At 42.9% G+C, this 16076-nt stretch overlaps 2 protein-coding genes and 1 long non-coding RNA gene across 3 annotated transcripts in view; 1 reads left to right on the top strand and 2 right to left on the bottom strand.

Annotated features, from left to right (window-relative positions):
- GRIN3A (glutamate ionotropic receptor NMDA type subunit 3A) overlaps nucleotides 1–16076 on the bottom strand; it is a 139248-nt gene that overhangs the window by 13274 nt on the left and 109898 nt on the right. The gene's annotated exons all lie outside the window — the stretch shown is intronic.
- On the bottom strand, nucleotides 5290–6379 carry PPP3R2 (protein phosphatase 3 regulatory subunit B, beta). Its single transcript, XM_017644658.3, is given in 2 exon segments — nucleotides 5290–5936; nucleotides 5938–6379. Coding segments are annotated over 2 exon segments (513 nt in total). The 5' UTR covers nucleotides 6253–6379; the 3' UTR covers nucleotides 5290–5738.
- Nucleotides 9816–12240, top strand: LOC140844990 (uncharacterized). The gene is made up of 3 exons (XR_012123606.1): nucleotides 9816–9924; nucleotides 10758–10882; nucleotides 12192–12240. It is a non-coding gene; the product is annotated as an uncharacterized lncRNA (long non-coding RNA).

Raw genomic sequence — 16076 nt, 5'->3', positions numbered from 1 at the left:
AATACACTGTAAACTGCCTGTGAGCCCCAGAGAAAATGTCCTGAGTTGTGTCTGAGTCTGAGTGATAAGCTGTACAGCTGCAGTTGTCATTCAGCTGCCCCTCCCCTAGGGCCACACTGTCGGAATGTGTGCCTGTCTGTGCACCAGATGTGCACATCTGCCCCACACTATCAAATGAAAACTTTTTTCTGATGAAGTGGAACTTGCTCAACTGGACATTTATCATTGGTCAGAGGAAGGAGAAGAACAATGAATATTCAATGTCAAATCTTTAACATAAATTTAAGTAATGCAGACAAAAAATACTGATTGCAGTGCAAATGACATGAGCAGAAACAGCACATTCAGAAATGCAATCATAGCCCAATCTCGTGGTGTCAAGAGCTGTATACAGAGAGCAAAGAGACTCAAATGGACACACGTTTTATTTTCTTCAGTCCATTGCTTCACCGGCAGCTTCATTTGATAACTCACAGCTACACACTTCTGGGGGCCTGAGTGCCAAGGAGCAAAGGTCCCAGGCATGGATGGTGCTCTGTGTCCCTGGATTTGGCCATAGGCAGATCTCAGGCATCAGTGGCTTCAGTTTGTTCCTCACGAGCTCAGTCTAGCCTATTCAATCTCATTCAGTTACCTCCTTAATCAATAAGTAACTATTCAAAAAATTGCCTGGCTTACTTATTTTGCTAAATGTTATTTATACCTGTTATGTTTGGTTTATTGTTTCTTTTCATCAGTCCATGTTCCATGCGCTGTGGGTGGAGAGCACACGCGGCACAGCACGCCTGGGAGTGCTCACTGAGCGGGCAGTAAAGCAACGGCGTCTGAAATGCTTTACATTGTGCAGAAGAAAACAACTAGAACTAAAACAACTGCAGTCTTTTGAAATGTTAATTTATTATTAAAACAACTAGAAAACTATTTCAAAAAAACTACATTTCACATGATTAACTGTGATCCTTTTACTATAAACAATGACTTTCAATTCTTCATTTTCTCTTCTGACTTATGATCACATGCATATATTATGTACTTTCCAGCTTTGGATATATAACATACAATAATTATAGTTTTAGAAAAACAATATCATGTTCTAAAAATGTATGGGTTTACATGGCATTTTATTAATTTTCAGGGCTTTATACTATCACCTATTATTTTACCGTAATGACTTAACTACTCTCCAAACTGTCAGTTGTTTTTCTTTAACATTATTTATTACATATATGATAAATACTGCTGCAACACAGAGATCTTTTGTGTATAGCATCTAAAAAAATTATTTTTGATTATTTCTTTGAGATATTTTTTGCAATGGATGGGATTAGCGGGTCAGATGATCCATATGTTTTGATGCTTTGTGCTATCTGAGAGGGCACTTGAAAAGTATGCAAATCATTCCTAAGGCTACCAAAGACGCCCTGATGCACAGGACGCTTACATCCTTGCCAACACTGTTCTATAATTCATCCTTTTTTCCTGTTTTAAATATTCTGATTTGTATTTATTCAGTTAGTGAGGCTATTTTTCGGTTTTTCCCTTCTCCTTTTGTGTGAGTCATATATTTTTACCCTTTGCCCATTTATGCATTTCAACCAAAGCGAAGCTTTTTACTGAAAAAGCTTAAACTTCTTTCCTAACATGTTACATATGTTTTTCTTCATTTTTAAAAATTTTCCTGTTATCTTTGTTAGTTTTTGTTATACAGAAGTTTGAAACTGCATAGGGCTGTATTTGTTTTATTATAAATGCCTCTACTGCTTCAGTTGTTAGAAAATACGTTTTTGGGATAAATGTTTTATGACCAGGTGCTTAATATTGGAAACATAATGACCACTTCAGTCTATCTTGAGCTTTTGTACTAAATAGTGAAAAACATTATTTTCTCTTCATTGAGACTTAATTTCAGTCCCATGCTTCAGAGATACCTTAGCCAAATAAAAGGCCCCTCCCATGCTGAGGTGGCCTGCATTCCTTTATGCTTATTCATGCTCTTAAGACAAACAAACATAAAACTACAGACAGAAATTTTTATTTGTGGGTCAGATTAAGCCTGCAAGCTGTCAGGTTATGTCCTTGGAGCTACACAGCTTTATTGTTGTGCAATAGGTTTTCTTTATGAATCAGGTAACACCTTTAAAGCTGCCAAATGATTTGCAGCCATTCACAGTCACCAGCCACTTGGAGAACTATGGCAGCCAATACAAAAGGAAAGGGGTCCTCTTCTGACTCTCAGTCTTGTCGCCTGACTCCTCTGTCACCATGCCATCTTGTCTTAAACATTCAAGCCTCTCCCTTTTCAAAGCATGCAAAATAGATAAAACACAGTGGCCAGAGTAAGGGCATCCTCTACCTCCCAACAAAGTGAACAGCATAAGTGAAGAATGGAATTTGTAATTAAGAACAAAAATTCCTGGCAGGTTTTTCCTTGAAAATATCTCTCAAGCATGACTTAGAGGATAAGTGGAGGGTGCTGAGGCCAAATTTTTCCTATGTTTTTTTTAAAAAAAGGTGCCTAGTGGCTTGGGGGATTGCAACACATGGTAGAGAGCAGACACAATCCATTCCTGTAGGATTCATAATAGCATATTGGTACTCTGTAGCCTCAAAGACATACTGGTTGCAGTTAACAGTTCAAGTACTGTTGCTTATTTTTCAAGGTGAGATTAAGGTGGAAGATGATTTAAGACTGCCTCGCCTATTATTAGTCTTTTCTCTTTGCAATGCATAGAACCAGAAAGGTAGGAGTTGTTTGCTCCTTGACAAGCAATTCACTTCTTTTTTGAAAATCGAGGCTTGATTTGATTACATTAATAAGACTATCAGACATAATTTGAGGCAAGTAAATATAGGGACCATAAAAGTAGGGGGCAATGCAGTGAGGTGGAAATCTTAGAGAAGATTCCAGATCTTTTTACAGCATCATCTGTAAAACTGAGATGATGGCACCCACCTCATGGTATTGTCATGATTAAATGATATAGCAAATATAACAGAAACTGAACCAGTCATTCAATAAATGTTCACTGTCATCACCCCAAGGAGTTGTATAAAACTAGATTTGTTGGCAATTAACAGAGAGAAAAATCAAAGCATTATAACTTGGAAGTAAATGTGCTTTTTCTTCCCAAATATCCATATAGTCAGTCTTCCCAGTGGCTGAAGCTGAAACAGGCTCTCAGTTCAAGGTCATTGCTGCAGAGACTTGAGCAGCTGTATTAGGTGGGCTGATTGAGCAATTAGCTTGTTAATTCCAGCTACCCCAGAAGCTGAAATTATTTTTCTTCTTGTTACATTTTGAACATGCCATCCAACATGTTCCAAACACTTGGTCATAACTTAAAATTTTCTATATTTTAATGTGCACATTGAAGGGTATATAAATAATGTCTTTTAAAGGTCCTCCACAGAGTCAAATAGGTTGGGCTAGAATGAGAGTGTCTCTTTAAAACTTCCTCCAGTTGAAAAATCTGCTGTCCTCTCTGCAAGTGAGGGAGAGGGGGGACCTTGACATTATTCCTTGTTTCCTTTCTGGGTTAGTATTACACTGTTAATTTTAGAGTGACTGGCTAAGTACTGAGTAAGAGATCAGAGGGAACACATAGGCCTTCTGTCTCCCGTATACAGTGACCTATTAGAAGGGGAGGAAGGGGAAGGGAAGGGAATTAGTACAAAGAGCCCATCGTGCTCTAGGCACTTTACATGTTTTATCTTTTTAAATCCTCAAAATAACCCTGGGATGGATGCTCAGACACAGAGAAGTTACATAACTTGCTCCAGCCCACACAACTAATAGGAAGTGACTGTGATATAAAACCCAGTTGTAACTGAATCCAAACCCAGGTGTGTCTGAGTCTTGGAACTATGTTACCCTGCAATGGGGGCATGACTTATATCACTACAGGGTTGGGAGTGTTTAGTGATTATTAATACTTTTTTTAAGGCCTGCATAAGGGACAGAGACTCCTATTCTTTGTGGTTCCTAAGTAATCTATTAAGTCAAAAGTATGGCCGAGTGCTTTGGCAAACAGCACCCTGATAGTAGTTAAATGTGTGGGTTTACTTTTCCTACATTTTTGGTCAAGACTAGGTAGGAGCTTTTTCAAAATGTAAGAATAATAAATCTCCTTGAAACAGATTTTTCTTGTCCTGGGAGAAATCACCTGAGTTTTGTCCCTTGGCTAAGTAGGTGTAGGGAGAGTACGTTTCATTGTCTTGGTGTTCTGGTAGCTTTTTTTAAGCACCTGCAGGATTAATGGTCCACTGTGAGAATCAGGACTGGAGTGAGGCAGCCGGGGCTGGGACTAGCTTGTCCTCTGAGAACTGATAGTAATCAGTGGACCCTTGGGGAGCTGGTGACATCTGGGGTACAGGCAGCAATGTGCACTGCCTCGCCAAAACAAAAACAACTAAACATTTTTCTCTTTTCCATACTAGTCCCTCTTCTCTATACTAGTCCCACAGGGCTGATTTCAAGTTGTTCGCATGACATCACTGAACAGGAAGCTGGGGAGAGACCCATGTGCACTGGCTTTTGGCTTCACAAAGAAACTTGGCTTCACAAAAAGAAATACTTTCAAGTAAGATGAACAGTGTGAACAGTTCCAGGGAACCCCTCAGCTGCAGGCTTATTAGGGTGTGAGGAGCTCTAGGCTGAATGTTACACTAGAGAAAGGTTTCCTGGCATGAGAGAGCTCCCAGCAACCCTGCTAGGTCCCAGGTCTGATTTCCAAAACTAAGTCTAGCTAGTGCAGACAGCATTTTCCTCTGCTGCAGAGACGTGCCTGCCCATCTCCGCATTGTTTGAGTATCAGGAACAACACCGCTTCAGGACTAGGAGAGTCCACTGCAGCCGGAATCTTCGCTGCTTCTGCCTCATGGGAAGAACGGTCCTGAATCTGCCCCACGCCCTCTAACTGAGGTGGGGCTGAGTTTGGAGGTGAGAGAGCTTTCTAGGAAAGCCCCCTTCACTGAACTTGACACTGGGGCGGGCAGCCAAGCCTGAAAACCCACTGTCACTGAGGCTGATAGTTGGGCTGGGCCCTCAGTCCAGGCTTAGAGTCTCTTACAAGATGCTTGAGACCAGTTTCTATTCAAGAGCTGGAGCAATGAGACAGGAGGAGCCCAGCCAGATGCCCAACCCTCAGACAGGCTCAGGGATTTCTGGATGCATCACAGGGAGTGGGCTGCAGCCTGGGAAAGCGAAAGACGGGCTTTCACTGCCCAGAGAAAGTGATAAGAGGATGTCCAGCCAGGATAACTATATTCCTTCCTGTTGGTACAACAGGAAGTTAACAACCTGTCAAGACATCTGAACACCACAAATAAATGAGAACAGTTCACCTAACACCTGATTTGAATTGTACAATTGTCTCCTATATATAAAACCAGGAGAAGTAAAGGCAAACGTGTATATTTTCTTGTATTTGAACTTTTAAACTTCTTGACTGTTTATAGATTGGTCTCCTAAAACAAAGAAAAAGACATTTACAAAAGTAATTTTCTTTTTTTTCCCCATCGAGCTTTTTTCCCTTGTTCTCCTGGACTCAGGATGTCCCCTGGAAACACTGAGAAGAATTAAGGACACGGAGTTGGTCATGAGGTTCCTATTAGAAAACTTGGCTTCACAAAAAGAAATACTTTCAAGTAAGATGAACAGTTGCTGGGCTGTTTTGGCTGATCTTGAAAGAGATAGAGAAGAAAGTCCAGTTACTGCTAGGCGGTGCTCTTAAAAAAGCTCAAACGATTACCACCAGCTTCTTGTGGATCTCCAGGCCTCCCACCACGGCACTGAATTCCTCGAAGGAGATTTTCCCGTCGCCGTCGGTGTCCAGGGTGATGCTGGATCTGTCTGCGATCTGCTGTGACTGCCAGTCCTGCAGATTGTCCCCGACCATCATTTTCAGCACCGGGAAGAGCTTGCCGTTGGAGATGTAAGCCGTCCTTATCCATGTCGTAGACGCTAAAAGCAGACCTCAGCTTCTGCTCCTCATCCCCCTTGACGCTGAACTGGGAGGTCCCCAGGATGAACTCCTTGAAGTCCACCTCGCCGTGGCTGTCCGTGCCGAAGATGCTGAACCCTCGCTGCACCAGCGGGCTCTGCCACAGCTCAGGCAGGCGCACAGACTCCTTCACGCTCAGCGCGCCCGAGCCGTCGAAGGCCAGCTTCTTAAACCTCTTGCTCAGCCTTTTGATCTCATCTTGGTCAAAGCTGGAGCACATCTCCTCCGGGTAACTGGCCTCATTCCCCATGGTGGACGCGGTGGCTGGCAGGGGCGGGGCGTGCGCAGAACGGTTGAACTGGGCCCCGTGGCGGCAGGCGGGACCCCCACGACCGACGGGGGCACCGGTGGCGTAGGGGCCCTGCGGGGCAGGGTGAGGAGTGTGGAGGAGGGGAGGCGGGAGGGAGACGATGGGAAACAGGAGAGCAGAGCTGGGGGATGCCCAGGAGAGGGAGAGGCTGGGAACGGGTTACCCACCTCTACCCTCTCAGCACCTGTTACGCGTCCCCTACCCACTTGCTGTTAGTTTATCTTCTCACCTCCTCACTTTTCCTTTTCTTCTCAGAAAGTAAACTCCAAGGGGGAAGGGGCTGCATCCCTGTTACTGCTGTATCTGCAGCACATGCCTAACATGCAGTATGTGCTTAGTAAACAGATGTCAAGACTGGTGAACTGCCAGGGGAGGCCAGGATTGACATCCTTCTGGTACAGCGGACACTGACCTTTTCCTGGACAGGGGGTTCAGGGGCTTTGTAAGAGACCACCCAGACAGCACACAGATTTTTTTACACATATCACTTGCAGACAGTAATGGATTCCTGAGGGATATACACAATGCTGAATTCAGGGCATTTTTCCAAGAAAATAGCCTCTGTCACCCTATTACTTTGAATCCATTATCTCATGCCCAGTCTTTATCTTTATTGGACTGGTGTCTGGTGGTAGTCCTGCAGATCACTTTGAAGAATGGCTGTAATGTGCTCACAGAAACCTTGTGCCTGTTTTGAGAGTGACAGTGGTATGTCTCAGTCTTTCCCCCTTGCTTCAGTTGGATTTGTCCTTTCTGATGAAGCTTAATCTCATGTGCTCCTCATATTCCTTCTCCTTTTAGGAGCATATCACTTATTCCAAATGTATAAAAATTAAATTTGGTTCAGAGCAATGCAGTTCAAAGGGACTTGGTGGAATTAAATCAGACTGAAGAGGGCAAAAACTTCCTCATTTAAAAAATATTAGCATTTCTCTCTGCTTAAGTTCAGTCAAAATACGGAGGTAATCATGCTAAAACTAGCACAGGGAGGTCACAGTATGCCTTACCACTAGTTCTAGACAGTTTAAGGAAAAGGAAAGGTTAGGAGCTAAAATATTTGATGACTGAATTATGATTCCGCTTGACTAAATTAACTAGATCTGAAAGAAGCATTATAGGGTAAAAAGAATTTTAAATAGGGCAACCCAGCTTCAAATCTTAATTGTCTGCTTAGTGGTAGTAAAGCCTACAACAACTAGCTTAATGTTAGTTTTCCAATCTGTAAAATGGGACTAATAATCTATTTTGTACAGTTGTATGAGGATCAAAGCTGTGATCAGCCAATATGACAAATCATTATCATTATTGTTATTATTACCAATTTTATTACTCTTTACCCTCCTGGTGGAGATTAAGCCTTAAAGCATTGATTGGGCACTTAAGTGTACATATTTCCATTCAACAAGCACTCCTTGGATACCATTTACTATATGCCATTCATTGCTCTAAGCACTTTGGCAACATTCATTTTGGTTCTTTCAGTTCCACACACTTTTTGGAGACTAAGTTGCAGGCTTGAGGACCACAGTGGTTGGCCTCTCTAGCCCATTAGGCACTCTCATGGAGTCCTCACTGACTTTCTCCTCAGTAATGCCTTGATGGTGATCATTGAGAAGGAAGTCATCAGAGTCACTAAACTATTAGTAAGTATATTCCTCCATGTGGTGGGTTATTAAGAGGTAGTGAGGGGTCGTGGAGAGCACATAAGAATGATATAAACCAGGTTCCAGTCCGTGCTCTGTCCCTATTAGCTGTGAACCCTTAGAGAAGCCATGCTGTCCCAGACTCTGTGTCCTCATCTGTAGAATGGTGGTAATAGTCACACCTGACATATCTACCACACAAAGTTATTCCAAGAGTGAGATGAAGGAGTGCACATAGAAATGTTAGGTAAGAGGAGAATAAGTCCCAGGAGCTACCTAATTTTAATGGTGGAACAGACAAGACCGGGAAGATGGTACCATGTCATTGAAATAATTCAGTGTGCAACCAGAACCATTTTCCCCCTGCATGTAGAGGATCTAATATTATACCAGATCTGGTTTTAGTCAGTGTGAAGCTGAGTTCCTCATTGTTCCACATTTCATAAAACTTTGTAGTTCAGCATTATTACCGAACTCAATGCCATGGGCCATTATTCTTAGCCATTTTCACAGAAAAACTATTTGTTACTCTTTCTGTTTATTACTGGGCAGGGACTGGGCTTTTGGACATTCACTGCAGCAAGTAAATTAAGAGGGTTGACTGATTGTTCTGGAAGAAATTAGAAGCCTGGCAACACTTCCATTTCAGCGAGTCATTCTTTTTTTCCTCAAGAATTTTCAGACAAAGATTTATGAGACAGTTTCATGCAAAAATTGCTGACACTGGAAAATAACACCAACAGAATGGAAGTGCTGAGTCCTAAGGCTCATACGAGGCTTCTTTCAAGTTAGTCAGTAGAACAGGTTTCTGTGCAATGTCACACAGCCTCCCAGAGCTTTCCAGCGGTCCTGACCTGTGTCTGAAAGCCCTCACCTTTCTGTGATGTTGCCAGTCACCATGTCTAATGTCTACCTGTACTGAAGTCAGCCACTGTGTAGGCCATGGAACCACACAGCCCTGGATTTAAAGCCTTTTCTGAGCATCAGGTTTCTCATCTATAAGCAGGAATAATGTAATAGTGTCAGTGTTATTGTAGGCTTAAATGAGGTAACATCTAGAGTAACAATAAAAAAACATCTAAAATAGCACACAGTAGGTAGGTGTTCTATATGCTTTGGGCCCTGTATTCTTTCTTTTCCCTTTCTTATGCCTTTATTTGCTTTCTCCAAAGCAGACATTTGGCTCTGGCTATATGTGTTTTATCTTCCTTCAATGTGACAAACCTTGTTTCAGGTTTAAATCTCTTTAACAAATGTATGTCAAGCACCTACTACGTGCCAGACCCTGTGCTACGTAGTTAGGTCGTGAATGACACAACCCCTTGAAAAATTTACAGTTTTGCCATTGAGAAGTCTACAATTTAGAGAGCAGTATGACTTTAAGGATTACCACTATTTGGTCAATCTTTTATGTTCATCATGCATATTTAAGAGGATCATATGCTTGATTTTCTTTTGTAATTCTGGGATGGTGTTTAATAAAAGCTTTGGAGTATGGCTTCCAATCACAGTTTTGCTATTTAAGAACTCTGTGACCTTAGGCTGAATTACTTATCTGAGTCATTGTTTGTTCATCTGTAACACAGGATAATGACTGCTAACTCATAACATCATTTTCAGGATTAAATAAGACAGAACACAGAAAGGATTAGGCTCCATGCCTAGCACATAGTAGGAACAAAAAATGGTGGATGTTATAATTATTACCTACTTTAGGCTTGCCTGAAAATTCTAATAGACTGTTTGTATATATACACATGCAGATATAGTCAAATATTCATTTGTTTTCTTCACATATATTTATTGAGGACCCACTCTGTGAGAGGCATACTATAATGACCTAATGCAGATACTTTTCCAGCTGTCTCTCTCCTCCTGGAGGTACAGTTTTATACGGAAGATGGACATTAACCAAATTAGCATGCCCATAAATGTGAAAGGAGCACCTATGGAGAGTGGCAGGTAAGAGGTAAGACAACAGGAATTTGTGGCACCAGGAGAATTCACACAATGGGAATTTTATCTAGTCAGAAAGATAACTTCCTCTTTATGAGGGAAGAAATGACTGAGCTGAATTCTCAAGGAGGAGAAATTAACTGGATGCTTGGGCAGGGATGAGAGTTCCAGGGAGAAGGAATTCCATGTGCAAAGGCACTGGGGACAGCGAGGGGCCTGTCAAGTAGGAGGAACTTAAAGAAGGCCAGTGTGGCTGGAACAGGGAGACTAAAGGAGAGCACGCTGTTAGATGAAGTGAGATCGTCTGACCATGTCCTAAAAGCTGAAGGGCAACACTGATTTAATCATTCCTTACAAGGCATCATTTATTCAACCATGTTTCAACAGTAAAGCATTGCCAGCATTCAGAAATGGTCCCTACTCAGAAATTTTACTGACCTCTGAGTGAAGTGAGGCACTAGAGTTATAATTAATTATAATACAAGACAGAAAATGAAAGATGTCTTCAGAGAGGTAAGGGCAAAGAGCTATAAGAATTCAGAGAAATGAGAAATTCCAAGAATTCTTGCTGGGAACAAATGGAGGAAGGCTTTTCTTTGCAAGAAGTATCACTTGATCCCGATGAAGACCAGGGGGACAGGCCATAAACACAGAAGTGGGAAAGGAAGTAGGTGTGAGTATCAGCAACTAGTTCAATGTAGCTGAAGCATCTGAGTAAAATAATCAGACAGTGAACTAGAAGGAACCAGAGCAAGGAGAATTTTGAATGCTTGGCTAAGATTTTTGGTTTCTATCTGACAGTGAAAGCATAGAAGAATGACCTAATCAGATTTATATTTTCAAAAGATGAATCCGGCATTGTGAAGGGTGGCCTGGATGGTGGGGAGAGACTGGCAGCTGGAGAGGAACTGGCGAACAATAACAACTGGAAAATGAGAGTCTGAGGCTGAAAGCAGCCTTGGAGGTGACAGGTGAGGTGCAATCTTCTGCTCGGGCTGTCATGACAGAGCGCCACAAACTGGGGGGCTAAAAATAAGTTCATTATTTCCCAGTGTCCCTGGCCATGCAGCTGCATAAATCTAATTGCTGCCTTCATAGTCGTGTGGTGTTTTCGCATCTCTGTTTTCACGTGGTAGTTGTCCTTTTAAAGAGACTCCAGTCATGGTGGATTAGGGACCCTTCCTACGTGTATGACCACATCTCAATTTAACTGATCACTCTACAATGACCTGATGTCCAAACCAGGCCCTGTTCTGAGTTCCTTAGGATTTCATCTTATCTTTTTGAGGGAAACAGTTCAACCCATAGAACCAGGCCTTAAGTCTTACTGGGTAGAAGGATAGAGGGCGGAGGCACCGGTGACACTCCAAATGAAACCGCAGTGGCCTCCCTGGCTGGCCAGCCCTGGGCTGGAATGCTGCAGGAAGCGCCTGTGCTGTGACGGGAGGGGCACCGCGACGCTGCCTTCTCATCCGGGGGGAGAAGTTGTCTTCAGAAGCCGTAGAAGCAGTGGAGGAAATGCGAGGGCAATTTCTCACTTTCTTAGACTTGGGTAATGAAGCTCGTGAACAAAAAAGACATTTTTTTTTTGGTATTTTGTGACAGTTCACAAATCGGCCACTAGGTGGTAATCTTCACGCATTTCCATGCTTTTATTTTTTTTTCAAGCAGGAACTTTGGGCCTGAAAGCAACTACTTAGAACAGGGAACGATTAGGGAGGAGTCCTGATTCATGTGATTCTTCCATAGATTCCAGGGTATGGAAATCTAAAAAAGTGGAAGGAATACCGTCTTTCACAATAGTCCTAAAAGTTTGAGCATTAGGCACACCTTGTTGTGATTTGTCACAACTACATGTGATTCATCACACAAAGTTTTCAGTTGTGAAATTTTCATGAGCCCGTTGAGTTTAACCACAAGCAAGAACTATTAAGGTATGTGGTCTTGGGTATAATATATGGCCAAGCATCTCTGAAGTATAAAAGAGACCCTTATACCATAAGCTCTGCTTAGTTGGTCATTAGCAAGAGGGAAGGTGACACGTGCTGGAATTCATTTTCCTTACATCAGAATTCAAGTAGAGAAAAGGCATTAGTTCTGTGATAATACGGGGTGAGGGAAAAGTGGGACCAGGGAATTACAGGTCTCTAGCCTGCCCTCCTAGCAACTGGATTTTGAATTATCACTGGCCATATTTAAAGAAAATACTGTTGTTAAATATCTAAGTAAAGCCCTAATGGTTTGTATAAATCATCTTCTTGTTTTCCCACTCACCCCTAGAAGCTGAGTTGGAAGAAAGGAATAACACGTTATCCAGTACTTTGCAAGGTAGAAAGTTCCAGAATATGTATTTCTCAAGTCCTCCAGTAAAAGTCTTCAGTTCTATAACATATATAAATAATACATAAAAGAACATTTATGTTGGAATCTTACATTGCTTATAAATATAAGTTGCTCCTGCTTTTTTTGGAGACAGGTCCAGGAGGGAGGGCACACCAACTCTAATTTCTTGCATGTGCTTATTTTTTACCAGTATAGATAGCATAGCTCTATACTCTGGGAAGGAGGAGGGAACATTTGTTAGGCTAGATGTTTCCACAGACTAGCTCACCAAATACATTTCACTACTTACAAGTAGATCTTTCATTATGCCCAGTTTTGGGGTGAGGATCTGCAGTTTTAGAAGTTGCATGATTTGCACAAACACACAGTGATGGAGTGGGAGCCCAGCCGCAGTGTATCTGCCTTCAGAGCTGAAGCTACTTCAGTTACTTCAGAATGCCTTCTATGTGGAGACCTGCTCTGGTGGAGGTTATAGGAGGGCTACAAGGCAGAACACAGGGCACATCAAAGGCCTGTCATTTTCTTGGTCTTGCTGTGGCTGCCTTACAAGTGGGCCAGGGAAGGCGGGCCCTGTAATTTTAGATTTCCTGAAAAGGGCACCACTAAAAGGATGAAAGTTGTGTCCATCCAGCACAACTGGGTGCATATCTCTGGAGGGCAGGGCCAAACTGCACTGCTTATAATTTCGTGCCTCACTGTCTTGCTCATGCTCTGACTAGAGGGCCCTTCCTCTACAGAGGTTATCCTCCAGGAAGCCTTCTCTGATTCCTTCTTGTTCTTCCACAAATGAATCACGGGCTTGCCTGTGTCACTGCTCTACCTTACATCCTCTTCTCTTGTTGCCCTGTGACCATGTGGTGCAGGGGGTTTGTCCTCAAGGCGGTCTCTCCCCACCCAAGAGCTCTGTTTTCATCTCTGCATTGGCTGCAAATGGCACAGGGAAGGCACCCAGGAATTCAGTACATGTTTGCAGATGGATGGATGGATGGATGGATGGATGGATGGATGGATGGATGGATGGATGGATGGATAGATAGATGGGTGGATTAATGAATGAACTTGTTTTCACAGCAGACTAAAAGAAGGTGAGGCCTTTCTGAGTTTGGCCTCCCTTCCTTCATGCAGAATTCCACTTCATATCATAAAAGGACACATGTACAGCTTTGTGCTTCTTCGGTTTTCCAGAAAGCACAACCTGGATTGGTTCCATCTGACCTTTTGCTTGACTTAAATATTAAACTTAATTACTTAGGCTATTCCAGGGGAAGCACTCAGCTGTCAAGGTGGCTCCCAACATGCACGGGTTTTCAATTTAAAGCAATCTACAGTCATTAGCTCTCTTTGCCTTGCCATAACTTTCATCAGGTTGAAGAGAAGATGGTGACATCTTAAATTGAAAAAGGATGGGGTAGGGATGAGAGAGGGGCAGAGGTTGAGATGTGACCTACTTGTCAAGAGACAAAAAGTCTCCTTTAAGACTCACCCCTCCTGCACTCCTGTATATTCCCTTTGGGTTTTTAAAGAGAAATTGGAAAGAACATGGACTGGTATTGAAGCTTCTTGATGTGACTTGTGTGATCAGTGTATAGTTGACTAACCCCATCTCCCTTCCCCCCAAAAATTAACAGAGGGAAGAATGAATCTGCCATGAGGAAACTCCATTTTCTCAGTGAACAAATATTAATAGGTTTCATACTAGATGCACAATTTGGTGGTCCGGGGCAGTGGTCAGGGATGTCGGGAGTGGTCAGAGAGGGATAGTTTACTGTTGTTCTCTGTGTCCCAGGATCCATGGCTTCAGCTAGTCGGGTCAGCACCCCTCTAAATGACCCACAGTGTTCTCTAAGCTGGACATGTCGCACTGCACCACTTAATCTTAAGGTGAGGAAACAAGCTTGAGAGCACTTGAGCTTGAGAGAACCAAGTGATTTGCTGAAGGTCACTCAGTTGGTTCATGGCAGAGTCAGGACAAATATGAGAACTACCATTCACCCAGCACCTACTACATGTCAGGGCACTTTCATGGACATTAGTTCTGTTCCATACACCAGGCCAGAAACATCAAAAACAGGGCACGTTAAAGGCCTGTCATTTCTTTGGTCTTCCTTGACTCCATCCCCACCTTCCTCTCTTCCGCTCTGCTGGACATTCTTCTGCCCTTCCAGATCCACGATAGGAAACTGCCCCATTCCATCCCTGACCTCGCCCCACCCCTGAACTTACTCCATGCTGGCCTCACCAGTCCATCCAGTAGAGGTTGGGGCCACAGGGCAGGGATGGAGTAAAGATGGCTATTAAGCTCATTCTCAGAATACTTTTTAAATGTTGGAGTTGAATGGTCCATTTTTAGGAGCACTTAGAGGTGCAAATGTAAAAATAACCATGGTGTCAAGAATATACACAGAAAAAGGTACATCGAAGCATCATGAACACATGTTAGTTAACCTCTCCAATTTACTCCTCTGCAGGTTTGGGAAATCAACAGAAATACTACAGTCTCACTGCTGCAGTATTTCTGTCCATTTCCAGGGGTGGAATGAGGTACTTTCCTTAATAATAAAAAACACTGAAAAGTGTAATGATTTACTTTTAGACTGTTTCAAAAGTGACTTCTCCTTTCCCCACTCCATGTAACTGAGATCTCTGGATTCCCAAGATGGGGCTCCTTTCATGGCAGTGTTCATCCTCTGGTTTAGTATGTATTTATTTTCTTCGGCACCCAGTGAGGACACAAGAAGACCTCAGAATTCAGAGGCAGAAAACCTTGTTACAATCCAGCAAGATATGGATTCAACTGAGGGTCAGAGAGGTTAAGTAACTTTCCCAAACACATAAAGCTGCTTCCTCACAGTGATGGTAGAGCAAGGGTGGTCTGACTCCCAAGACCAGCATTGTTCCAGTGAACCTGCTTGTACTTCTTGCTGCTTTCTGGCCAGTGCAAGACACAGGCTCTCTCCCTGCAGGCTGGACCTCTGTCTGCAGGTGCAGAAGCTGTATGTTTTTAGGTGGTCAGGCTGTGGACACTTTCCTCTAGGTGACTCTGTCCCCACCTTCTTTTCTCACGAGGGCCCTCTTACCCTTCCAGATCCACTCTTTCTCTGTTCCACTTTGTGCCCTGGGAGGTCCTCTTTGGACCACACCAACAGGCTTCTTTGAACTAAGGGGCGGTGGAAGATGGGAAGGTGGGAGGAGCCTTAGGTCAGGTGTTTATTCCCTGGCCTTCTCCCAGCCAAGTCACTGGGGGTTGGCTATGTTCCTAAAAAATGGTTACAGCTCCTGTTAGAAAGCCCTCTCCTACCCCCAACTGGGGTCTAAGAATGGCTGTCTCCATTTTTTCCTATGAGCCTAGTGTGGTTAATAGGTCTTTCACTTCACCTGCTCTGGGAAACTAGTATTTCTGTTGATTTCCTCAAACGATACCTCTGCAGTTTCTTGAAAACTCTGCTCAGGATATGTCAGTAAGCTATCCATTCTAATAATGATCTTAACAGGCATCTTCACTCCATCCCTGCCCTGTGGCCCCATCCTCTACTGGATGGACTGGTGAGGCCAGCATGGAGTAAGTTCAGGGGTGGGGCGAAGTCAGGGATGGAATGGGGCAGTTTCCTATTGTGAATCTGGAAGGGCAAAGACTACTGTTTCTTCTTCCTTCTTAACAATTCCCAGTTGATTAAAAGGTGCACTATTCAACCCATTATTTAAAGGAGGCTTTCAAATAGAGTTATTATCATCTATCTTAATAATTCCTTGAAGAATTTTGAGAATTTGCTAAACAGTGATATGCTGCCTTCCTTTTCCTGGTTTGCAAATAACAGATTTCAC

This window comes from Manis javanica, chromosome 2 (genome assembly GCF_040802235.1).
Source record: "Manis javanica isolate MJ-LG chromosome 2, MJ_LKY, whole genome shotgun sequence".
In the NCBI taxonomy this organism is placed as follows: domain Eukaryota; kingdom Metazoa; phylum Chordata; class Mammalia; order Pholidota; family Manidae; genus Manis; species Manis javanica.
Note: the sequence above shows the minus strand (reverse complement) of the source record. Positions and strands in the feature narration are given on the sequence as shown.